Source organism: Xenopus tropicalis, chromosome 5 (assembly GCF_000004195.4).
Source record: "Xenopus tropicalis strain Nigerian chromosome 5, UCB_Xtro_10.0, whole genome shotgun sequence".
In the NCBI taxonomy this organism is placed as follows: Eukaryota; Metazoa; Chordata; class Amphibia; order Anura; family Pipidae; genus Xenopus; species Xenopus tropicalis.
Window position 1 is genome coordinate 100,198,236 of NC_030681.2, and position 26,450 is coordinate 100,224,685.

General features: G+C 38.6%; 2 protein-coding genes across 4 annotated transcripts in view; both read right to left on the bottom strand.

Annotated features, from left to right (window-relative positions):
- Positions 1-859, bottom strand: part of dvl3 (dishevelled segment polarity protein 3) — a 56,968-nt gene extending 56,109 nt beyond the window's left edge. The window contains exon 1 of one of the 2 annotated variants that reach the window (XM_031901494.1): positions 69-859. In XM_031901494.1, coding sequence (XP_031757354.1) covers positions 69-229 — 161 coding nt within the window. In that variant the 5' untranslated portion in view covers positions 230-859. 2 annotated transcript variants of the gene reach the window in all.
- A 4,662-nt stretch (positions 860-5,521) lies between these two features.
- Positions 5,522-26,207, bottom strand: eif2b5 (eukaryotic translation initiation factor 2B subunit epsilon). Of its 2 annotated transcripts, none has more exons than XM_002935139.5 (16): positions 25,996-26,207; positions 23,139-23,263; positions 22,756-22,941; positions 22,478-22,655; positions 20,684-20,764; positions 20,471-20,548; positions 20,074-20,386; positions 17,720-17,865; positions 16,603-16,741; positions 15,294-15,398; positions 14,673-14,777; positions 13,337-13,427; positions 13,128-13,251; positions 12,328-12,453; positions 11,422-11,532; positions 5,522-7,898 (listed from the first exon to the last, which is right to left on the bottom strand). In XM_002935139.5, the coding sequence occupies exons 1-16, from the start codon at positions 26,176-26,178 to the stop codon at positions 7,839-7,841; spliced, it is 2,151 nt and encodes a 716-aa protein (XP_002935185.3). In that variant the 5' UTR covers positions 26,179-26,207; the 3' UTR covers positions 5,522-7,838. The 2 variants fall into 2 exon arrangements, with proteins under 2 accessions (XP_002935185.3, XP_012818818.1); XM_012963364.3 differs by having other exon boundaries at positions 25,954-26,207.
- Positions 26,208-26,450: the final 243 nt, after the last annotated feature.

A 26,450-nucleotide genomic window follows, 5' to 3' on the forward strand; every position in this document is an offset into this window, starting at 1 on the left:
TAAGCATATATTTTACACATTAATAATGGCTTTCATGTATTATACCACCTTGCTCCCCAATCACTCACCCAAAGTCATCATCCATAGATTTGAAGAAGAACTTGTAGTTTGGTTTGTTGAGGACATTCTTAAAATCTCCCAGTGTCACTTTCTCTGCAGGGACTGGCAACTTCACTAAATATGGGGTCTCCTGTTCATCCAGGTGGTAGATGACCTTGGTCTCCCCCATAATTATCCAGCTGAGAAAGGGGTATTATGAGAGGGAGGGACAATACACAGATGTGGGGAGGGGCTTAGCCCCAAAATCTGTCATACAAAAGAGGCCATAGAGAGCACCGTGATGGCACCAGACTATATTAGCCTGAAAGATGGAGTGTCAGGTTATGCGGTGCCAAGAAGAGAAAGTATGGTACTTGGGGACAGAAGGTCTCTAGAGACTTAGTGGGGGAGGGAGACACTTTAAGAGGTGAGAGTGTTAGGGGGGAGGGGGGAAAGAGAAAGCCCGTCAGAAGCAGAGATGATAGAGCCGGCAAACAAGAAAGAAAGTGTGTATAATAGGGCCAGAGAAGACAGACAGCCAGTGCCTCTGTGAAAGCGATGAGGGTGAGTAAACAGTTTCGTGTGTGGCCTGTCAGTCTTTTCTCACGTCCGGTGTCCCTTGCTGTTTCCACAGCAGGCCGATTTGTCTCCAATACGCTTGCACCTTACTCTTTAGGCCTAAATGGTTCAGTGAATCTTTGTGGGACGTTCTCGCCGCTGCTTCCTCGGTTTGTCTCTGTCACTCGGTTGTCCGTCTCCTAAACAGCGCGCATGCGTCAAGACGACTACACTAGCTGCGCCCAGCGCATGCGCAACGCAAACTCATCCTCAATAATAATCCAGCCCCTTGTCATGTGATTATTTCCAAATGCGCCTGAACTTCCGGTACTGATGTATGAGGCAAAGGTAGACAAAGGTGGCCAGTAAATGTGGGAGACTGCATCTAGACAAAAGGTTTACAAACCTCTATTTCGCAGTAACACTTATTGAAAGGATTAAGTCTAGTCTAGATTCTACCTAGAAGTTAAACTCAGGAACCATGTACCAGGATATTAAAAATATTAATATATTAATAGCAGAATAGCTCCAGAATCTCCCATAGGTCGTGAGGTGGGGTGGGAACCTTATGAGAATAGTGAGTGCAGCTTGCAAAATGTTGAGGACTTTGCTCCCTGGTCTTGTATGCGTGTTCAGCAGCTCTGTATTCATGAGTAGAATACCCCTTTACCTAGCATAGAAGAAACAGAATGACATCAAGTAATCTTGTGAATTAACATTATAAAATACAAATTTAAGACACAATCTGTATCATCATGAGTTTCTGGATGTGCAAGTTAACAAGAAGTCTAGCTGTCTACATAACTACAGTATTTATCAAATCTGCAAAATCTCTGGGCAAGAGTTGCCATTAGGCTTGCCATCTGGCTGGTAAAAATTATATTTGATGCCAATGTTATTAATAGGGGAAAAGGCAAACATATAGGACCCCCTAATATTTTTTTCTTGGAAATGTGGCAACCCTAGTTGCCATCCAAAAATATGACTGAGAATTATCCTAGTTATTTAAGTGCCCAAAAGAAACTGAAGGGCAATATCATTTTCAATTAATGTCAATCATAAAACATTAAAGATATTCTTAAAGTGCACTGACATTTTTTGTTTTTTTTTCTGTTTTGATATTATGGACTATTTTGTATAGCTCAGTGAAATAAAATCACAGTTAAGGGTGAAGACACACTGAGCTACTAGTAGTAGCTACTTTTTCACGACTACTAAACTCCAGGAAATACCCTGCCATAGACAATACTGAGAATTGCTTCTGCTAAAACACACATAGAGACAATTATCAGTACTGATCAGCATTGTCTATTTTAGTAGCCACGACAAGTAGCTGCTACTAGTAGTTCCGTGTGTCTTCACCCTACGATCTTCCGAAGTTGCCTGAAGTTTCCTTGAGAGGCAGCTTTGGGAAATTGTAGCGACGCGTATGCCATCCCACCGGTGATTTAGTCGCCCACGGCAATGAAGATTTGTCGTGGGAGGGGGGGGGGTAAATAATCTCCCCGTGTGCCACAGCCCTAACACAACAAGAGAGCACAACTGCTCTTTCTGCACTACACTAGCAGAGCTAAAATTCCAATTTCATTATCAGAATTTCGGCTCTTGAAGTTTTCATTATTACTAGGCTGGCTAGCCACTGTTTTATAAGTTATGTTGCATAAATTAAATAAAATTTCTGTCCCTCTGCCACCAATGGCCACCATTTTCTCTGATAGCAACAAAAAGCACTGGCACTCAGAGCTGCAAAACAAGACAAGCCCTTTAAAAAAATCTTTATTGCGCAGGTGCAACTTTTCGGGACAAAGTGACCCCTTTATCAAGCATTTTCTCTGACCAATCAGATTTTGTCATTCCATAGGGTAAGATCAAGTAGAACAAACATAGGGGATTTTAAAGGTGGTGAGCTCAATGCTACTGTGTGTTTATCTCAAAATCAATTAGATTGCATCCGTGTGTCACAGCCCTTAATACTAAAACAAATCTGTTGCAAAGAGCAAAATATGCAATAGGGGTTTCCAAGGTCACTGAACTTCAGTTTGCTATCTGTTTACCCACAAATTACATGCCTGCTATCTGACCAATCAGATCACATCACTCCATTGTTTCTGAGAACTACTCACTAGGACAATAACACTTCTGCCATCTCGCCAATGAGATTGCACCACTCCAAAGTATCATAAAGCTATCATCAATGCATTGTGGCAAGGGATAAACCATTTCAGATATTTTAGATGTTTTCAAGGGTGCTAAGCTTGGGTATGTGTCTTTTTTTGCAAACCTAATCATTTTAGCAATGCTGGGCACAAGCTCTCTACCTATCTAACCAATGACTGCAGCATTTCATAGCACTGTAGAAATTAACAGCATTGCAAATATATTACGAGAGCGATTGCTTTTTTTTTTTTAAAGGAACAGTAACACCAAAAAATGAAAGTGTATAAAAGTAATTACAATATAATGTGATGTTGCCCTGCACTGGTACAACTGGTGTGTTTGCCTCAGAAAGACTACTATAGTTTATATAGTAGTCAAGTAAGCTGCTGTGTAGCCATGGGGGCAGCCATTCAAAGGAGAAAATGCACAGGTTACTTGACAGATGACAGATAAACCCCCATTATATGGGGCTTATATACTAGTTATCTGCTATGTAACCTGTGCCTTTTCTTCTTTTTTCCAGCTTGAATGGCTGCCCCCATGGCTACACAGCAGCTTATTTATATAGTAGCTTTTCTGTAGCAAAAACACCAGTTTTTTTGCAGAGCAACAGCACATTATATTTTAATTACTTTAAAACAATTTAATTTTTTGATGTTACTGTTCCTTTAATAAAGCTATCCCATTACGCTAACAATGACATTTCCTGGGCATCATTAGGTATATCAGGATATACTTATACTACTTTTCCATTGATGGCCGACCCTCCACAGGAATTATTTTTGGGTGTAGAGATCACATGCCATAATAATACAAATCTGGTTAATTTAACAAACCAACAGACCATATTCCCCAATTTTGGGTTCGCCTGTCCCTAAAATCAACACTTTCACTTTTGTGAATTAACTGCTCCTTTTACATTTTGCTACTGCATTTTTGCTGGGTTAGCTAGGATAGGACTTGGGTAGTCTAAAACTATGTTGTTTCACCTAAGCCATTCAGATCTATACCTTTGTGTTTTGGACCATTGTCTTGCTGCATAACTCAATTGCACTTTGGCTTCATGTCAGGCACAGGTAATTGGACATTCTCCCTTTTTGTCATGAGAAAATTCAGCTGGGTTTATGTAGCAGCATAACCACTATCTAAAATTACAGAAATATAAATGTATTTTCATTTTACACAAACATACCTTCCTTCATGCTACCTTAAATATTGGTGTCCAAAGATGTCCCACGTCCTGAGGCAGCAAAGCATTTGTACACCATCACCATGTTTGACTGGGCTGCGATCACCTTCCATAGACCATTGCAGGGCTGTTTGGGCTATTGTGTACTTGAAACATACTTTGAATCTTACACCAGACATTAATGATGGTTTGTTTTACTTTACTGTGCAACTGTTATTGGGTTACTCCAAACATAATAGGATGGGTTGATTCCCAAAGAATTTTTGATCTATCTTTCTATAGAATATTATCCCACATGGCCTGGTGATCAAAGAGGTGTCTTATTGCAAACGTGACATGAGCATGGCTACTACTCTATTGTTATGAACACTGACTACAGCTTTTCCTTTTGGAGACATTATAGCAGCCAAGAAACACCTAGGAAGATTATCCCACAAGGCTTGGTGATCAAAGTGGTGTCTTATTGCAAATGTGACATGGACATTGTTGTTACTCTGTTCTTATATCATTGACCGGAGTAATTATGGCAGTCCAGATACATCTAGGAAGATTAACACAATATGCGGTCATTTTTCCCAATAAAACTGGCCATGTTTATGAAATAGGTAAATGTAAGCCATGATAGTAGTATTCACAAGGTATATTTTGAAGTCTTTAGGTCTTTAGTCTTTTGTACTTTGATAAACCTATGCACCTTGGGCATCAAACTGTTCAGACCCCTGCAATTTTAGTAAAGCTTGAGGCTTGGTCCATTAGAATGGAAAGACACATGTCTTTCCATTCTAATGGACCAAGCCTTAATTAAAGCTTTCCTAAAATTTTGATGACATTTCCAAAAATCACCTCAGAGCTTTCACTTTGCAGCATCTTTTCACCCACATATCATTAGGTACCAAGATAAAACATCCTAGATATGAACACCAAGGGTTTGAACAGTTTGACGCCCAAGGCACATACAGGTAGGTTTATCAAAATACATGGCACTTTTCAGTAGAATTTTTAGCCTTGAAATCTTAAGTATTTTTTTCATTTTTTAGACATTTAGAAGCCAATGTCTTGTTACAGAAGTGAAATTCTAGCATATTCTGAAAGCTAACGTTGTCCTGAAAAAAAATATATTGTTTTTCCTGGGTAAACTAAAAGTCCCCCAGAGGAAAGGCCCCTAAAGTGAAAGAAAATGTCCAAAAACTGTTTGGCAATAGAAGTACCAGAAGTGCCAAATTTGCTGACAGCGAAAGGGATAAACCACTGCCTGGTTGTTAAGGTAAATAAGACCCCAACAACCAGATAGCTGCTGAGATACCAAACTGGAGAAATGTTGAACAAAAACTAAACTGAAAAAAACACAAAAAACAAAGAGTAAAGAAAGGTGAACTACTGCTTAAACACTAGTTCCAGTTAGTTGCCATTTAGCACTGGCTATAGACTTTTTGATTGCTGTCCATTTTAATATCTTTAATTCACCAGAGAGGCAAACATTCTATTCCAAGCTGTTTAAATGAAATATGATAGTGCTGGCTGGCACATGATTAGAATTTCATTTTGTACATATAAGTCAAATAATTATAATTCTCCCTTGCACACGTAATACTTGCATATCTTTATTTACTGTGTAAAACAAAAACTACAATGAACTGTTTTAGGCTACAATATGATTTTCTTTTGTGACTTCTAAGTCTGCATTATGATAATATATACATCTCCTTTTTTTTCCTAAATAAATAAATGCATTCAGCCATGTAAACTTGTACTATCGGTGACATGTTTCACTGAAAAACATAACATATTTAGCCTCAGAATTGTGTGAGAACAAAAGCCATTTAAATAACTCAGGCTACATGAAAAGGCTGCCCCCCTGAACTGTATTGGAGGCACACACAGGACCTCCAATATTGCCACATTTGTCCATACCTCAATCAAAATGCAGAGCTGTGCATGTGGTCTGTAGTCCACAATCTTTGGCTGCCTTACATATTTTTTTAAATTCAATGCACACCTATTCAAAAATCAAAGAGTCAAGGAAGCTAAATCCTTTGTCAAGTCTGTTAATATTTACTACTTATATAAAGAGCATTATATGTTAACTTAACATTTGCTTCCTTGACTCTCTGATTTTTTTTAATAGGTGTGCATTGAGTAATTCAGCCTTTTTCAGAAGGATTCAGATTCAGCCGAACCGAATCCTTAAGGGCTGTGACACACAGGGAGATTAGCTGAGCCGCAACAAATCTGCATTTATTTGGCAAAGCGCGCCGCCGCATATGCCATCCCACCGTCGTATTTTGGAGCATAATTTATTAGGCTACCAAAAAAACCATTCAAGTAATAATACTAACATGGATTCATGCTACCTTACTTATCATAAAGTAAAAGGTACCGTTTATTATTACAACTGTTCTCCTCTCTCATTTTGAAGCTTTCTAGATATTGGGTTTGGTAATAACCAATCCCAGGACAGACCACAACATTTGTGCCAAATGTATATATAGTTTTTATGTAAAAACTACAAGTGCAGTGCATACAAATTTCCTATGCTCTTTAAACTAAACAAAAATTCACAATTAAAAACGTAGAGTTAACTTGAGATGTGGGTACTCACACAGACTATACTCAAAAAATACCTTTATTTATTGCAGAATTTCTAAACTATATTCTTGTAGGCAATTACATATATTGGGTCTTCCCACAAAATGCATGGGCACATTGGGAAGCAAGAAGAATGCGAGAAATTGATACTTACCATAATTTCTTATACCTACACTCTGGAGACACAACGGACACCTTGGGTTATTATCTTCCCTTCCCATCCCCAGTCATCCCAAATTAGAAGTGAATATATCGACTGTCCCCCTAGCAAAACGTGTCTAGTTTCCAAGCTTACTGTTTTTAAAACAAAAGGACTGGAAGTAAAGGGGTCTGCTGTTTCTCTGGATTCCAGGAATGAGATGATAGAATTCTCGCACTCCTGTACTGAAACAGCATACACCTTGGGTATACCAAAGCTAATGGGAAGGAAAAAAACAAAACAATAAGACAGGATCTACTTGGGAGGAGAGTTCTTATATACACTTCTAATTAGGGATGGGAAGTTGGGCCTGTCCTAATCAGTTGAGTGCAGGGAATAAGCCAAGGTGTCTGCTGTTTCAGGAGTATAGGAATAGCTGCTTATATTGGGGCATGGGTGTGTCCACTGCCAATAATGTGTTTGGCCTGATAGGGGCTCTACCTGATGTGTTTTGGTCTACACAAAGGATTCTTCTTGGACTAATTGCCATTCGCACATTGAAATGTAGACTCCATGACTGAAGGACCACTGATCTCACTTATTATACTTTTGCTTTTAAATGTGAACTTTTATTTGACGGTGGGTACATTTAATTGGGCATTTAAAGTAGATCAGCAATTTGTGTTTACTGCACTTTAAGTACTACAGAATTTCCTGTCTCACCCATATTGCCCACACACACTGCAAATTCCGTTTCAGTCCCCCAGTGGAAGAAACATTGGAATTAGCAGCATATATTTTATTGAGAGTGGGGAATTTCAGCACAAATCTGGTTATATTGCAATTCAAATGAGGTATATATCAGTAATACTAATATATACTAAATATATTTAGTATATTTATATTCCCCTGCTTGTTGTAGCAGGGGAATATAATCATTTATCTTGTTCACTACTTAAGTCCGGTCCCTTTTTCTCCTTGGGCTGGAATAAAGATTAAAGTAAGAAAAAGCAGCAGGAAAAGCAGGGACCTTATATATTAAAAACCAAGTGTTCTTCCCTCTGTATGTCAATGGGTAAAGAGCTGAAAATGCAGCTCAATATGTTCCAGGCAGCAGTAGAAATAGTACATTTGTTAATTGTGCATGCTTCTATTTTCTCTCTTCCATATTTATTCATCTTCTGAAGATTCTTCTTCGGCTTCTTCTAACCACTGTATGAACTTCTGGAGCTAGAGAAGAAAAAAATGGTACAATGGGAATACTGAAAACGATAAATGCATTGTTTACATTTTTGTGAACAGGACTAGTGTTGCCATGGTGTATGTATATTTTAAAGGAGAAAGAAAGGTAAAAACGAAGTAAGCTTTATCAGAAAGTTCTATGTAAATACAGCCATAAGCACTCACAGAAACGCTGCACTGAGTTCTCTGAAGAAAAAAAATTAATGTGTCTGTAATTCCTCTGCCAGAGACATGCAGCTTTCTGTTCTCTGCTCTTTCCTGCTCCCCCCTCCCTCAAGAATGCTAAGAACTCACACCCCCTCCTTAGGAATGTGGATCTGAGCCAATCAGCAGGAAGCTGACTCATAGTCTTACTAACTGAGCATGTTCACTTGGTCTGGGTGTCTGTGCAGGAGTGAGGCATTATGGGAACTTTCTTTACACAGCTCAGCGTTTTTTCTTCCTGTTTGGCTTCAGATCTTCTGAACAGGTGAAATATGGGGAGACTTAAGGGCACTATTGAGACTACTGAAGGTATGCCTGCAGCTTGAGATTAACTCTTTATTAGCCTTTCCTTCTCCTTTAACTCTTTTACTGCCAACGACATATGGCATATGTCGTGGCAGTAAAAGGGCTTAAATGCCAACGACGTGTCCCATACGTCGTTGTCATTTAAGCGCAGCTCTCTGCAGCGGCGGCATGTGCCGCCGCTGCAGAGAGCTTCTATCCATGACAGCCCCCCTGGGCAACGTGCCAGGGGGGCTGTCAGGAGGGTCCTGCGAGACGATCGCTCGCTGGACCCTCCAGGAAGCAGCAGACGCGATCGCATCGCGTCTGCTGCTCCCTACTTCCCCCAGGAGCGCCGGCCCACTGAAGAGGAGGCGATCGGGTCTTCAGGACAGGTAAGGACTTTTTTTTTTTTTTTTTTGCATTTACACACTTACATACATTTATACACACTTACAGCACACATTTTAGCAGTTTTTTGTTTTTTTTAATTTTTCACACTTTTATACACTTATTTACACTCATATACACACTTACACACTATAAACACAACTTTTACACATGTACACACATGTATACACAAACACTTTGAGGTTTTTTTTGTTTTTTTTTCATTTTACCACTTTGTTTTTAGTTTTTTTTACCTAAAAACTGTTTATTTTGACAGCGTGACTATTGGATCAGATATTCTGACCACTGATTACACTGTCATGTGACTTATTTTGTTGTTTCACTAATTTGCACAATTTTTGTGGTTTTATCGCATTTTATCCCTGTATAAGTGTTCCTAATCTGTTTTTAGCGTAGCTTTGCCAGGTGTAACTTTGGTGTACAAAAATAACTTTACCTATTTTGAATTCATCAGAATGTGTACTTTCCAAAAATATATGGTTTTCTGGGGGTCTCTGTATAGTTAGGGGGAGGGGGTTACTGCACATAATACGCTGTAAGAGGCTCTGTGTGCAAAAGCTGAGTTGGCAGGAGAGAAATCCTTATGCGCTATTTTCATTTTGGGGGTCAGTACATACCGCAGACTTTGGTATATCTATGCATATTGGGCATCAAACTGTTCAGTAGACCTCTGGTGTTCCTATTTGGGGTGACTTGCCTTTGTACGCAGAAATTGTGTGAGATAAATGCGGCAAATTGCAACATTTTTAGGCGATTTTCTGAAATGTCATAAAAAACAATTTTAGGAAAGCTTTGCAGATTGGTACTTTGGTGTAGAAAGGACTCTTTACCCTTGTTGGATTTGTCAGAATGTGTACTTTCCAAAAATATATGGTTTTGTGGGGGTCTCTGTATAGTTAGGGGAAGTTTCGGCACATAGTACACTGACAGGGGGCTCTGTGTGCAAAAGCTGAGCTGGCAGGCGAGAAATCCTTATGCGCTATTTTCATTTTGGGGTCAGTACATACCGCAGACTTTGCATATTGGGCATCAAACTGTTCAGTAGACCATAGGTGTTCCTATTTGGGGTGATTTGCCTTTATCTGATCTTTATCAAGAAATTGTGAGAGATAAATGCGGCAAATTGCAACATTTTTATGCGATTTTCTAAATGTCATATAAATCTGCAAACTTAGGAAAACTTTATAGCTTGGTACTTTGGAGCAAAAAGAAATGTTTACCCATTATAGATTCGGGGGGATGTGTACTTTCCAAAAATATATGACTTTCTGGGGTGAGCATACTTTTTACTAGTTTTATCCCACATAAATGATGTAAATGTGTTGATTTTGCTGGAGCTGAAATAACAGAAATGATTGATCATATGGGGGTATGTTCACATTGGGGCCTCTACATGCCACATACTTAGGTAAACCTATACATATTGGGCATCAAACTGTTCAGTGGACCCCTGGCGTTCAAATTCGGGGTGTTTTATCTTGGTACCTAATGCTATGTGGGAGATAAGATGCTGCAAACTGGAAGCTTTGAGGGGATTTTTGGAAATGTCATCAAAATTTCTAACTTTAGAAAAGCTGTGCGGCTTGGTACTTTGGAGTAGAAAGACATGGGTACCCATTTTAGATTCGGGGGAATGTGTACTTTCCAAAAATATATGACTTTCTGGGGTGAGCGTACTTTTTACTAGCTTTATCCCACATATAATGATGTAAATGTGTTGATTTTGCAGGAGCTGAAATGACAGAAATGATAGATCATATGGGGGTATGTTCACATTGGGGCCCCTACATGCCACATACTTAGCTAAACCTATACATATTGGGCATCAAACTGTTTAGTGGACCCCTGGCGTTCATATTTAGGGTGTTTTATTTGGTTACTTTATGACCTGTAGGAGATAAGATACTATAGACTGGAAGCTTTGAAGCGATTTAAAAAAAAAAAAAAAAATCACAAATTTTGATAAAAACCATTAACTTTAGGAAAGCATTGCGACTTGATAGTTTGGAGTAGACAGACAGTTGTGCCTATTCTGTATTCCCCAGAATCTGTTCTTTCCAAAAATGTACAATTGTCTGGGATAAACCTTCTGTTAGTGGAATTTTTGGCCTTGAAATCTAAAGTATGCAGCTTTCTGGAGCAGTGCTTTGGAAATTTGGTAGTGTACTGCTGGGAGTTTTTGACCTATACAAGTGAGAAATCTCCATAAAACTATATATATTTGGTATTGGCACGTTCAGGAGACATGGGACTTTCCAAATCAGTTGTATATCCGTGCATAAAATAATTTTTGTTTCTAGTATATGTGTTTATATTATGGAAAATTTTATTTTTTTTGCATTTTTAGACATTTAGAAGCCTATATCTTGTTACAGAATTGGAATTACACAAAAATTCTATCATATTTTGAAAGCTTAGGTTGTTCTGAAAAAAACGATATATTGTTTTCCTGGGTAAACTAAAAGTCCCCCCGAGGAAAGGCCCCTAAAGTGAAACAGTGCAAAATGTTCAAAAACTGTCTGGCAATACAAGTTCCGCTTTGACCAAAACAGCTGGCAGTAAAAGGGTTAAAGTATGTAATGCCAAACATAATAAGAATCGCAAATGGACTTACCACCTGCTTTTTCCTAAATTGCCGACCCTTCTCTGTAACATCAGTCTGTGAAAACCATCGTAGAATCATCTCTTCTGCTAATACATCTTGCTGGTAGAAGGCCATGAGTACCTGCAGGAGGAGGAGCATATATTAATAAAATTGACTTGTTAATGATTTTAAGAATGCCTTGGCTGATTTAATGAACAAGCATAATATCCAAGGCTATTGCGATACTAATATCTACAGTTAGTATTAATGTTGGTGTATACAGTTTATGTATGTGAGTGTATAGATAGGTCAGTATGGGTCTTTGTGTGCTGCGATTTGCTTGGAAAGGTTGAACATGGTGAACTTTGGTCTTTTTTCAACCCAACTTAACTATGTAACTGACCAATATGTCAGTGACTGCAAACTGCAAAAAAAAAAAAAAAAAAAAAATAGCTAGCTGAAGAGTTGCTAAAAATAGGGTATTTTATAAACATACTAAAAGTTGACCTAAAGGGCACTTTTCAAGTAAAAATTATTTCCACAAAGCCCCTGCAATTCAGTGGGGAAAAACTATTTTGCAACATGGCCTGGATTGATCTACATTTGGCCATGAGTGTAACTCCTGCATTAAATCGCAGATGACTAAATTATACATGTGTGATGGGCATCTTTGACCCCCACTCCATGGGACTACTGTTCCCCAGGGCCACCCCCCGTTGCCACTGCATTTGGTCTTATAACTCAACAGGACATAAAAGATTTGTAAAAGTATACAAAATGCACATTTTACATTTAAATGTATTTACTAATTTTATTGGTACATAAGGGATTTAACATAGAGGAAGAAATTAGAAGATCGCTCATTTCCACTATAACTTCAATTACTCTGACAAATGTTATAAACAAAGCAAACATAGAACTGCTATTACTTCTTACCTTTGCAATGGCAGCCCATAGTGTTTCATTGTCCAAAAAAAATTCTTCTATGGCTCCCAAGCAACACAAATGATCTGAAGCCCGTTTTATGTAGTTTTTAAAAAGGGGGGTCCATATTTTCAGAAGCTATGACAAAAGAAAACCATCAAAGATATGATCTCTGTGCTAGAATATAATTTATTAAAGGATAAGTAAACCATTAAAATAAGTGAATGGAAAAATTGATGAGTGCTATTCTAAGCACTTATGAAATTTACACTATTTTTTTAATTCCAAGATATTAAGGGAAAAATTATTGTCAATATGAATTAAATTTGTCACAGCAGCGCCACCTACTGGTAATTTCTGACCATGATGTTGTTAAAGTGGACCTGTCACCCAGGCATAAAAAGCTGTATAATAAAAACCCTTTTCAAATTATACATGAAACCCAAACTCAATTTTTAATTAACACATCAATACCCATTATAAAAGCATTTAAAAATCCCAGCTGTAAATCATATATTGCCTGCCCCACCTCTATGCCTTAGGCATAGAGGAGGGGCAGTCAGTTACTTTCACTTTCAATTGCTGCTGCACTCCTCACATTCCCCCTCCCTCCTAACCATCTAATTTTGGCACCAGAGTATGGACATGGGTATCAGATCACCCCATACTGGCACAGAAAAAAGATTTTGGCAGGGTGCAAAGCTTTTCCTTAATAACAGTGTCCGCAAAATGGCGCCTGCCTGCTTGCTACAGTGTTAAGATTCCATATATTTTCAGAAGTCATATGATGAAGAAAAAAAGAGACCACTCACAGGAATTAGAGTACTGCAGTAGCGGTTCACATCCAAAGTTCCATCAAGCTGATGGAGTGGAAACTCCAAGACAACCTTACTCAATACCTGCATCACCTCCGTGAGAGATATGTTATAGGCATATCTGTATGAGGAAAATCTCATTTATAAATATATAAACAGTGAATGAATCAAATTATATTTAACTTTTCAAAACTCATATCACTTACTTGAGAGAATTAATTTCAAGCACCAAATTATCACAAGATATATTTTCTTCCACACCCCTCTGCAGTGTGCCCAAAACTTCCATCTGAAAAACTGATAGGAAACACACATATTAAAAATATGAATGTGGCCAGAATATATCCTGGGGCCTCTGATCTATGCCCTAAATGTCTTAATGAGGTGGGGACCTTTTACCATGTCTTTTGGGAATGCCCAGTAATAAAGGGATTCTGGCGAGAGGTGCTTTAGCTACGCTGAGTTGGCTGTGGCACTTCACAATATTTTGTCACCCAGTCTACTAGGTGTTTACTAGGCATACTGGACACCCTACAATTGAGATCTCCAGCTAAACTATGCTACTTACAACTGCTATATTATGCCAAAAAGGCATTATTACTACACTGGAAAGCTACAGGACCACCCTCGCTGAACTTCTGGAAAAAGCTTATTGATGACTCGTTGCCAAAACTGAAACTAGTATATCAAGCCTGCGGATGCCTGGACAAATTCGAGGCCATATGGGGGGCATGGCTCCTGGCAAACGCACCACCTTAACTGACTTTGAACAGTCTTGGCTTTGTACAAATGTAATCCTCTGATTTCACACCCCCCCCAGCTCATTTCCCTCCTCCTCCTTTTTTTCTGACTCCTCTTGATCTTCTCTTCTTGTTTTTCCTTAAAGGGACTGTTCCCTTATGTTGTTCAAATTTAAAAATGCAAAATAAAATCTTTAAAAAAAAAATATGAATGTGATAAGTATATATCACCCATTCTTTTCCCAGTACTTTCTCTGAAGCCATTCCAGAATAGACAATAAAGATTCCATAAATTGCTTAAAAAAAGCCACAGAGAGAACACTGCAGTGCTTGCTGCTGAAAAGTGCTTTATTCACACTTGTTGTCTCTCAGTGGCTTTGTTTAAGCAATTTATGGTTGCCTTACACCTTTGGAGGAGGCGCACAGTGAGACTGAGAACTGAATCTTTAACCCTGGACAGAACGATTACCTAAACTGATTGAATAAATAAAGATTCAAGAATCTTGACTCAAGAATCTTCTCTGTCAAGCATGGTGGAAACTTTTTCAGCCAGAGGCACCTGCCACACTTGATGGATAAATGCAGGCCATGAATCTGCCCCTATGCTCCAAAAAGCTTACTGATGTGCCTGCACCCAAGCAGTAGTGTCAGCAGGCAAGAGAAGTGCAGAACTCCAGCAGTTTTGTGGCAAAATCCACTCTTTCTGCCTGTACCCGGGCCAATGGCTCCAGGTACAAATCAATAAGCTTTTAGGAGCATAGGGAGCACGTGGCTGAAGCCTAAGATCTTTGAAAGAAATTACCTTTAATATCATCAAGGACAGGTGAAGCTGGGTGGCTTTCTGACTGCTGCATACTGCCAGTCTCACTCTCGCTGTCACTGACCTCCTCAGTGTTCAGAGTAAGTCCTGTATGAGAAGAAAAAAGGGTTACTACTGTGGTCTGTGTCAATATTAGGAACAGACTTGCGCCCAAAAATCACACAGAAGCATCAATTTAACAGCTGAAATGGTGCAATAGCATGCACAATAAAGAGCAACCACAACTGCAGTCACTTTGATGACCAGGTACAAATTCAAGCATTCCACAATTACACTGTAATTGTGGGAAACTATGGAAAATTACATCCAAAATTGCACACTGCAGTTGCATTCGTAAATAACTTATAAACAGGCCCATAGTGGCAATCTATGGATTCTAGCAAATGCCAGAAGCGCTTCTGTAAGATGCCATAGGCAGTTTCTATTTATTGGGCTGGTGGAGGGGCTGTTTGAGCCTTTCGAAATGCCAGGGGCTATTTTGAATCTCAGTCCAGACCTGCTTATAAGTCTTCCAGGTGGCTGTACAGTTTTTGCTTAGACACCATCTGTGGACAATGCACCCAAATACCTACTATGTTTACCCATAAACCGTTCAGTACTTACCCCACAAACTCCTCTGGAGTTCATCATCTTCCTCCTCTTCTGCAAGATTTGAAAATTTCCACAGATAACCCTGACCTTCTGAACCAACCTCCTTTTTATTGTATACTGCAAGAAAGTACATTTATAAGTATAAAATGTCACTTTTTTTTTTTTTTTTTAAACAAGGTGTCCAACCAAAACTGTTTGAGCATAATGAACGGAAAGAAATTCTAAGCAAATGAAAACAGTATTTATTTTGCTCTGTGGGCTCACTTCTGGTTCTGACCTTTGAAACAATGTATCTTCCATGCCTGTTAATCAGCTGATTTTTTTCTACAGATTCCACATTTCATAGACATTGCATTTACATTTAACTTGAAAAAAATTAAATATGATTTTATGGGTGTACATGCTAAGGTTATTTGCACAGCAAATCTTTTAGTTGGATGTTTGTGTGTATTTACATGACTAAGACTTTTCAAGAAACCCTCATCCAAAGGCTATTATGTAAACTTTTCTGTTTCCAAATCAATTTTGAAAGGAGTAGTAAGCCTTTCCCTAAAATGACCCTAAACTGCACCCAAAATGAAATTACATCTCTCCCTACTGTGACTCTGATGTCCTTTTCTATGACAAGATGACACATCTAAAACATCTTTCTAATTGATCCTTCAGTGTCTCCCATACGACCTCAAAGCCTCGCCTCAAGGATTCCAAGACCCCTCCTATTTTCAATACCATTGGTTTTGGTTAGCGAATCAACTTGTTTGGGTTTCAATATGATCTACATGCAGTTGATAATCAAATCTCTTCTGCAGACCTGCCCTCACTTTTAGCTTGTGTCAGTGTATAAAGGCAATTTCTGCATTCATGTCCTCTTGTTGCCTAAAAATCAACACTGACAAAACAGAACTGGTCTACTTCCCTTCCAACTCTGCTTTTCTGCCTGATATCCACAGTCAGTATGGAAAACAACAATACAACCCCAGTACATCTTATTTATTCCCCACATTCAAATGAACCCTACATCATATCACTTTCACCTTAGGAACATTATACACAATCCACTTTCCTCACACAAGAGACTAACCCCACTCCAATCCTTTATGAACACTGCTGCCACACTTATATATCTCTTCCATTAAACACTCTCAGAACCTCCAGGCTTTTTAAAGGTCACTTAAAACTCACCTTTTCATTCAAGCTTATAACATAAGCACTCAGCAACTTACCCACCCACCAAGACCCTCTACTTTCTGCTCACATACTTAATAGCTATTGGTATCTGTAGCAGTAGAGATGCCTACTAAGCAGAGAGATGTCACAGTACCTTTGACCTTCATTCTTTCTGCCTGTTTTCCAGCTCCTGCATCATCACTAAACTCATCATCATCATTTTCATCCTCTTCAGGATGATGAAGAGAAATAACTGTACTTTCAGGCAGTTGTATATCAGGACCAATCACTACCTATGAGAGAGAAAAGAATAATGGAAATCCTATAATAAAAGCCCTTTTCAAATTAAACATAAAATCCAAATTCATTTTTATATTAACACATCCAAACCCATTATAAAGGCATTTAAAAATCCCAGTTATCAATCATATATTGCTTGCCCCGCCTCTATGCCTTAGGCATAGAGGTGGGGCAGACAATAACTTTAGCTTTCTGTTCAGCACTACCTAGATGTCACTGCACATCTCACTTTTCCCCTCCCTGCTCATCATCTAATTGTGTAGCCAGTGCAAGGCCATGGACATCTGGTCCCCCTTTCTGGCACATAAACAAGATTTTGGCATGATACACAGCTTGCCTTCATAACAGTGTCCACAAAATGGTGGCTGCCTGCTTGCTTTGAATGAGTAATTCCAAGACAGAAAGAAACACGATTTATATTATTTATATAGAGTAAGTAAAGTTTATTTTGCTCAACTAACAATATAGAAAATAAGTTGGAGTTATTTCTTATGGTGACAGGTCCCCTTTAAGTGCAATTACTTTCTCATTGGTTTTGCGTGTAGAGAAATATTTTCTAAGGCTTTAAAAGAATAGAACCACAAGCAAAGACTAATGCAATTTTATGCTAACAAATGTAACTAAAAGAATCATCTGATGCTTAAACTGATTTACTTTTAAATTAACCAGGCAGCTCTAACTTATTTTGCCAGGTCATGAAAACACTAAGTGGATCCTTGAAATATCTGGTCACTCAGGCAGTGGGCCAGATGCGGCTAATCTGATCATCTGGCCCAGACCAATGGTCATTTTGTAACAGAGCCCTTAGTAGTTCTGTCTGGGGAATATGCAACAAAAAGGCCTATGTGGACCTCCCACTACGCAATTCAGGATTTTTAAACCTACCCAATATATTTTGGACAGGGGGTAGGAAGGCTGTGGTTTTGGACACATACAGGGCCAACCTCTTCTTATCAATCAGTCTTTATTACCTTTGACGTCAACACGCAGTAAGGATTTATCTGCACCCTTTTCTTCACAACAACATCATTACAAATTATGGAATTTTTGATAGTAACATCATCTTCAATGTGAACTCTATCCCAGACATGTACATTCTCTAGAACTACTCTGTCTCCTTCAAAAAAAAAAAAAATTTTTTAATTAATTAAAAAAAATGAAGAAAAAAAAATAACATATATAATAACATAAATAATAACATTTTAGTTTATGGTGTATTATAATTGTTTAAGTACTTGTCGATAATTGTCTCTTTGTGCGTTTTAACAGAGGCAAGTCTCAGTACTGTATATGGCAGGGTATCTTCTGGAGTTTAGTAGCTGTAAAAAAGGAGCTGCTACTAGTAGCTCCGTGTGTCTTCACCCCTAAGGGCTCTGGCACACGGGGAGATTAGTCGCCCGCGTCAAATCTCCCCGAATTGCCATCCCACCGGTGAAAATGTAAATCCCCGGTGGGAAGGCATACGCAGCGACACGATTTGCGGAAGTTGCCTCGAGAGGTTCGCCGTGTATGCCATTCCACCGCCGATTTACATTTTCGCCAGTGGGATGTCATATAGGGGAGATTAGTCGCCCGCAAGAAGGGAGATTTGTCGCGGGCGACTAATCTCTCCGAATTCCCATCCCACCGGCGAAAATGTAAATGTAAACGCGATTTGCGGAAATCGCTGAAGCTGCCTCAATGTCATATCGGGGAGATTAGTCGCCCGCAACAAGGGAGATTTGTCGCGAGTGACTAGAGGTGCAGGTATGAGATCTATTACCCAGAATACTTGGGACCTGGGGTTTTCCAGATAAAGGGTCATTCTGAAATTTGGAGTTCCATACTTTAAGTCTGCTAAAAAAAAATAAAAAATAATTTAAAAATTAAATAAACCCAGCAGGATTGTTTTGCCTCAAATAAGGATTAATACTAGCTTACTTAAGATTAAGTGCAAGTACTGTTTTATTATTACAGAGAAAAAGGCAATCATATTTTAAAACGTGAATTATTTGATTAACATGAAGTCTATGGGAGATGGCCTTCCCATAATTCGGAACTTTATGGATAACAGGTTTCTGGATAAGGGATCCCATACCTGTACTGCAGGGGTCCCCAACCGCCGGGCCGCGGTGCTAAAAAGGTTGGGGGACCCCTGCTGTACTGTAATGCTGATAAGGGGAATAGAAGGTAGGAAAGATTAAAGAATTAAATAGTTTAATATTCATTTAAATATAATGCACCATTGCTCTGCACTGGTAAAAACTGTGTTTGCTTCAGATTATATAAATAAGTCAATATGAAGTCATGGGGAGCAACCATTCAAGTTAAATATGGCAAAATGCTTGCGTTTACATAGTAAATAACAGATAAGCTGTATAGAATACAACAATTTTAGTTCTTACGTAGTTTTTCCCTTATTACGGGTCAATTTAATTTTTTCAAGAGGAGTCTAGACTTTATGCATCTTTTGCCACTGCTTACATTTTAAAAAACAGCATAGCTAAGATCAAGTACAAGCACTGTTTTATTTTTTTATAGAGAAAAGGGAAATCATTTTTAAAATTTGTATTATTTGCTTAAAATAGACTATGAGAAAATGTCCTTCCTGTAATTTGGAGCTGGTGGAACAGGTTCCCCTAATAAGGGATACAACACCTGCACTGGTTTCATCACAAAAAGATTTCACCAACAGATAGTAAAAACCATTATAACCCAAAGTATGCAAAATTGAAGAAAGCTGTAGAGAATGAGTTTCTTTGTACCATAGTGTTCTGCCTTCTAGGTGTAAGTTATAACCAGTCCCTGTACCACAAAGCTTATGTAAAGAAAAAAATGCATTGTAGAACTAGAATTCTACTTAACAGTATGTATAATTTTAGGGGGACATATCATTTATTAGAAGTACTTATACTGTATTGGGCTTTATTAAATGTAGGGTTTTTTATATTAGAAGTTTGGGAAATAATCTGGGTCTTTTTCTGCATTCAGATTTATTATAGTTGTGTTTCAGGGTACCAGCTTGAATTTATTCAGTTTTTTCGTCCTCACTGGATCTTAGCCTTTACTGCATATTCTTTCCACTGCAATTCAATTTCGTTCCAGAATCGTGTATCCAAATTCAGTGATGTAACAATAGAGAGGGGGGACTGCATGGTCTGCTTCCTCTACTTTACATATAAACCCCACTCCAGGGGATTGCAGGGGGGACAGAGCACAGTAGTTATGCCACCGTCCAAACTGAACAACCATTTTCGGCCTCTCTCAAAGAAACATTTTACTATTAAAATTCTTGTTGTGCATATTTCTGACAGTCCTTTACTTGCCCTGACAATATTTTCTTTACCGATGCTGCAGTTCCTCCCAATGGTACTGTTGCTGACGCTGCATTTAGATCCAATAGTTGTATTAGTCCCAATCAGCACATTCTCCCTCAGTATGCTTCCATGGCCTCGGCTGACATCTGATCCTCGATAGATGTTGTGACGACAGTGAGTGTAAGTATGTGCATCCTGGTCAGTGAAATTAGTCTCAGGTGTAAGGGGATATAACCAGCGGCGCAGGATGTCAGAAGTCACAGCATCATACATCAGCAGGTTGGAAATTCTGGCACCATACTCCTCCTGGGTCACATGAAGGTGTATCTGATTGCCCAGAATCTGCAAAAGAAAAAAAAATTAACAGTGATAACCTATCCAGTGCCTTAGAGCACAAAATCATTACGCAGTACTCTCTTTTCTCACCTCTTCATTAACCAAAATACCACGGACAAAATCATCCCTAGTCTGGTAATCAAAGTTATCTGTAAACAGTTCTGCAACCTGAGATTAACAGAGGAGAAAGAGTCAATAAAACAGGAACAGATAATGCTTAATTAAATGAAGAAAAAATAGTGAAAAGTGAAAACAGAGGATAAAAGACAAAGTTAATATCTGATAAAAACACGGAATGCATACTTGTGGAGAGCAAATGCTGATGTGACAATCCAATAAATCGTGGCGCAGCTCAATTTCATCAGTGTTACTCTGGAAAATGCTCTAGAAACAAACAGGTAAAGCCAATATTAGTCAGTATAAATAATTTGCTAAAGTAGTGTTAAAAAAAATAGTAACAGTTACACCATACACACATCCACATGTGTTACCGTTTTTGTTCTTGAAACAGAAACTATGTCCCTTTATAGAACTTGTTTTTCTCAGGACCAGAATTTGATGGAAAGACAGCGCACATGTATTAATACATTTACCTGTGCAAGTATAAAATTTTGCTATAAACTGTTAACTTCATTTGAAAAAAAAAAAAAGTAACCTTTAGTAACATTTCTAATTTAATATCACATCACTAGGTCAGATTTGGTAAGGATTCCAATAAAGCTGAATACTACAGAAAGTATCGTAATTGCCTGAATACTGGATTCCATGTATCCCAAGAAATCATCCTACATGCATGGGAGTTTTATAGTAACCCATACTTAAATTGAAGATAAAGGCAACATTTTTGACATGGCAAACCTGACACTGCCCAAGCCAAGGTTCTCACCCATACCTTTAGCAACTAAGACAAAAAAAGCCCAATCAACCGCTACCATAGAATTTTCTGTGTGTGCAGTAACACAGACACTTTGAGAATAAAGGTCTATTTTAGGAGACGAAAAACTAATTTTTCCCCTCAATTAAAAAAAATGTTTTAATGGGAAAGGTATTGTAACTACCATCTGTGCACAAAGCTTACAAACCAAGTTTAAATAAAACTTGGGTTTTAGATATACAAAGTGATGTTTCTTAAGCTACTTGATTAGTGCTGAGGTAGAGAAAATCTTTTTTGGGAGGAGGATTTTCTTGTCCTTTGTACATATTTCTTAAAGTTCCACCCTGCACACCACTTTGTTTTATCTCCATGAACTGAATTGAAATTGTAAATGCATTCCCACCTCATATTACTATCTCATATCATGTACAAAGTAAGTAAGGGCGAGGCCAACTGAGACACCAACTGGCCACTGGAAAGTGCAAGCTTGTCAGGTATGGTTTGTCTGATAAAGCAGCATTAGTTTTTTTTATAAAGTCCATAGAACTGATAGATTATGTAATTATCAGTCCTAGCAAATTACATGCATAATAAGACTGAGACGAACTAAGCACTGGAAAGTGGAAGCATGTCAGGCCTTGGTTCTTATGGCATAGCAGCATTCATTTTGTTCCACGGTCCATAGAACTGATAGCATACGTGAAGTGGCTTAGGTCCACGAAACGCATCAAGCTGGGGAGTCTCAGTTCTGCAATTTTGTAACATGTTTTTAATGGAAGTGTCAAATAAAGGATGATTTTATTTTTACAATCACAGTAGTCCTGGCGTGCTCCGTCCTACTATATCCATTTTTTGTTGTTCCATACCACGCCTGGATCGGGGGCGTTTCTTTGGATGTGCCAGCACGGGACACTGTATGTGCGGGACCTATCCTGGTGAGTGCTCCCTGTTTTTTGTACCTAGTATTCCTGTGTTGACGCGTTTCGTGGTTTTAGCTTCTGATGAAGTGGCTTAGGTCCACGAAACGCGTCAAGCTGGGGAGTCTCAGTTCTGCAATTTTGTAACATGTTTTTAATGGAAGTGTCAAATAAAGGATGATTTTATTTTTACAATCACAGTAGTCCTGGCGTGCTCCGTCCTACTATATCCATTTTTTAACTGATAGCATACGTAATGACTAGTTCAAACATATAACATGCATAGTAAGAGCGAGAAAAACTGACCACTGGAAAGTGAAAGCGTGTCAGGCCCTGACTTTTCTGGTATAGCAGCACTCGTTTGGTCTTACTGTCCATAGCAATTATAACATCATCCTCTTGACATCTTGTGCGGTGACCTGGAGAGGACTCCTTAAGGATCATTGTCATCACAGACACATTTTTTTCTAACTTCCGCCGTGTCCTTTAAAACATGTAGCAAATGCAATTTATGGGTTGAAAAAACTTTGCCAGTCTTATAGGAAGAATCTTTACACACAACGCTTTCTCATTTTTTTATGTACCTATGTTGCTCCAAAGCTGCTTCAATGTTGATGTTGGACACCACATCACCAGTGACAAGAATGAAGTCAGATCTTACTAAAGATTTGGCATCTACATCTCTCAGAACATCACCAAGTGATCTGTAAAGCTCAGAGGTCACAAACCGTACCACATTGGGGCTGGTAGGTCTGCACCACTTTGAATTTCTGTAAAGAACAAGAGGTGAAAATAATTCTTTTTGTAATCTGGAAGCAGGATGCTTTCTTCTTGCTGCCCTCATTTGGCAGCAAGAAGAAAGGTGAATTTTCATTAGACTACAGGTAATAACGAGAAGACACTAAGTTGCCCTAGATGTAAATAATATTACTCTATTTCATAACATATTTACATGCATTCGGCTCACCTCAGATGCTCCTTAATATCATTTGCCATCCAGCAGCAAAACACAAAAGTTTCTTTGACTCCAGTGGCTGTAAGAAACTCCAGCGTATAATCTATCAGAGCCACATTAGCCAGTGGGATAAGAGCCTGCAATCCATAAGCAAAAACAGACTGATAAAAAAAACAAACTTTTTATAAATAAAAATGCAAAGATACATACAAACTGAAAACATAGGAAGCCAAACTATATTAAAAAAAAAAAAACCATACCAGATTGTTATTGAGGACAAAAGTGAACCAAAAATATTACTGCCTCAGTGATTAGGAAACATTGTGTTATGCATTGCTTTGTCAAACAGCAACATTGTATTCTGTGAATATCATTATTCTAGATCTCTCTACACAAAAGCTTACTGTGGTCTAGGAACACATCAAACACATGTGTTATTGGCCCAGGCACATGACAAGGTCACAGAAGAGAGCTAAGATGATATAAGTATGTATTTAGAAGAGCAATAAAATATATATAAGGAAGGGTGGTGGGGTACGTTTACAGGGGCATGGACACCTAAAAATCCAAGGTTTTGAAATATGAACTTTGTAACTGTACGTGCAGCCAAAGCAACAATAAGGTGATAAAGGTTTTACAATTATCCTGAGCCTTGTCAATCTGAAAAGCAATATATATGTTGGTAGGACTTCACGGGGGGGCAATGATATACTACTTGGACACAGCGTCAAATAGCCATGAGATTTTCAGGTGGCTCCCTCAGCTGTTATATACCCACAGCTCATTGCATTCACCGACATCCAGTCCAGAAAATCTTGAGGACGTAGATACTGAACTAAGCAGATATGGTGACTATATAAACAGGCACTCATACTGTGTTCAAGCATGAACAGTATATTGAGTAAATACAGCACTTACAGAACTGCTGCCGAGTCCTCAGTGAAAAGAAACATCAAATTTCTTTCCCTTTTTTCTGTATACATGATCGTCTGTGTCTGACTTTCTGCTCTCAGAAAAATCCTTCAGGGCATGGCAGGAGTCTGCTCATTTTGCTCCTCTATCCCCCTTCCCTCACTGCTATCTGACCTTCCCCTCTCTGCTGTGTAATCTGAGCTGAAAGCTGTTCCATGCCTGCATGTTGCTGCCTGGAAGTAAAGTCAGACAAAGCTAAAATGGCAGCTACTATCTGAAACAGAGGAAGATTCTATGGCTGTTTACTCAGCTATGGTAAAGCATTCTGCAAAATAAATATAGCATTCTATCTTGCACTATTGTGACTAATCTATTGGCAATAAAATGCCAAAATGTCATTGAAAAGATTGAATTTGATGAACTTTTGTCAACCCAACATATCATAACTATGTAAAAATGCATTTTCTTTGCACTTCTCCTTTAACATTGTTGTGTTATTTTACAGTACTTGTTTTCTATCATAAGACTAAAAATAGAATAATTGTAATATATAAAGTGTACATCATCAGTTCATCTTAAAGGGTGTGTGAATTAAAAATGAAAATAAAAGGGCACTTTCTCTTAGTTTACTACTGAATAATTTTGTAATTTTACTTTTTTACTTTTAATTTTCTATTTTTAGAACTAGGTTGGTCCTAGGTTTAACTTAATATGTGGATGGCATCTCCCTGAGACACTGCTCTACTTGTTGAATTTTCTTTCTCTCTGCCCTTTTGAATTTTGGAGCCCTATTGACAGCCAAGGGGAAGGTGCTGCTCACCTTAACTCCAGCAAACCATTTTAAATTCTGTACTCACTATTTATCAGGCCTTGGCAGAAATCTGACATATACCTTATATGCTTACCATAGGAACGAGCGCATTTTTCAAAGTGATAATGTTGTCACAAAGTAAAATACACTGAGCACTATGGGATATATTTATCAAAGGGTATAGATAGACCGATAGATAGACAGACACACTCCACAAATCTTGTAGAATTTTTAAAAAGGAAAACTGGTATATTATTATTATTAACATTTATTTATAAAGCGCCAACATATCCCGCAGTGCTGTACAATAGGTGGGTTACATACATTGGACATACATAGTAACATATAAAGCAATCAATAACCGATACAAGAGCTGAAGAGAGCCCTGCCCAAAAGAGCTTACAATCTACAAGGTATAGGGCTGCCATCTGGTTAGTACTTAGCTGGCTTGTCTGGTAAACATTAAAGTTGATGGCAATGTTATCAGCACGGGGGGCAGACAGACATAGGAAAGCCAATATTTCTGTTAGAAAAGTTGGAAACCCTGAATGATAACATATTTGTTAGAACAGTTAGCTGTCTCTTTTTTCATAACCATATGGATGTAGGACATATGGTATTCTGCACAAAAGACACACCTTTGTTGATTAATATTTATTTATTACAACTATGGATGGTGGTTGCTATATTCCTGTTTGGGCGTGGAAGGTATTTCAACATTAATTACCAAAATATAGGGCCGATTATCAAATTACACACAGTGACATTGCTGCCTTCAGTAGCTATAAACGAATAGTTTGATAAGATTGACACCTAGACATAATACGTGCCACCTGAGTAAAATGTTAAAATAATACCCTGGGTTATGGTAAAGATGAATTTAGGCTATATGCTGCAATGTAAGAAGTCCCCAGAACTGAAGTCACTGTGAAAAGGAAATTATCGCCCAACACTGCTGATAGACTGAGGCATGTGTCAGACATGGAGGCATAACTGGTTTTCTCAACTAAAATGTCACATAACATTGTACATCACCAGCTGGTGAAACGTCAATGACAACTCCAATGAATCAATAAACTACTAACCCAATTCTTATGGACTTACTCTAGTTCTCTCTTAAAACCAAACCAAATTAGCACCCCTCACCCGTGGCCGGTCCTTTGTGATTGGATAAAACCTCCTATTGAAACTGTCCGCAACCAACACTGCCTGCAGAGGAAGCTGCTCTTCATCTCCCCCAGTACCGCGTTTCACAGCACGCGAAGCCATGTCATGCGAATTCTCGAAGCTGTTAAAATGTCCCTTTCCGGCCACCGCATCGCTTTGCATGCGCCTGTAACTTACGGAAGCCAAGGCGGGTCAAGTTAAACGAGTTGCGTGAACCGGAAGTAATGCGTATAGAGTCATTGCAGAATCTGAGCATTGGTGCGGGAAGCTGGTGCAGTTCTGCCGCGGATGATTTTTATGAATATGGAATTGTGTATGCCCGTTCTCTGCTTGCACGGGGCTGTCTGAAGCTCAGCTGCACAATTAGCAAGCAAGTCAAAGCTGTTCATCATTAGTGTACACTGCAAGAAGTGGAAAAGTGGTACCTGATATCC

Coding starts and splice junctions, on each gene's coding strand:
- eif2b5 (XM_002935139.5), bottom strand. CDS start 26,178: ATGCAAAGCGATGCGGTGGCCGGAAAGGGACATTTTAACAGCTTCGAG. Junction 20,549..20,683: donor TCAGCATTTGCTCTCCACAA/GTATGCATTCCG, acceptor TGTTAATCTCAG/GTTGCAGAACTGTTTACAGA. Junction 15,399..16,602: donor AGAAAGAATGAAGGTCAAAG/GTACTGTGACAT, acceptor ACTTTCTTGCAG/TATACAATAAAAAGGAGGTT.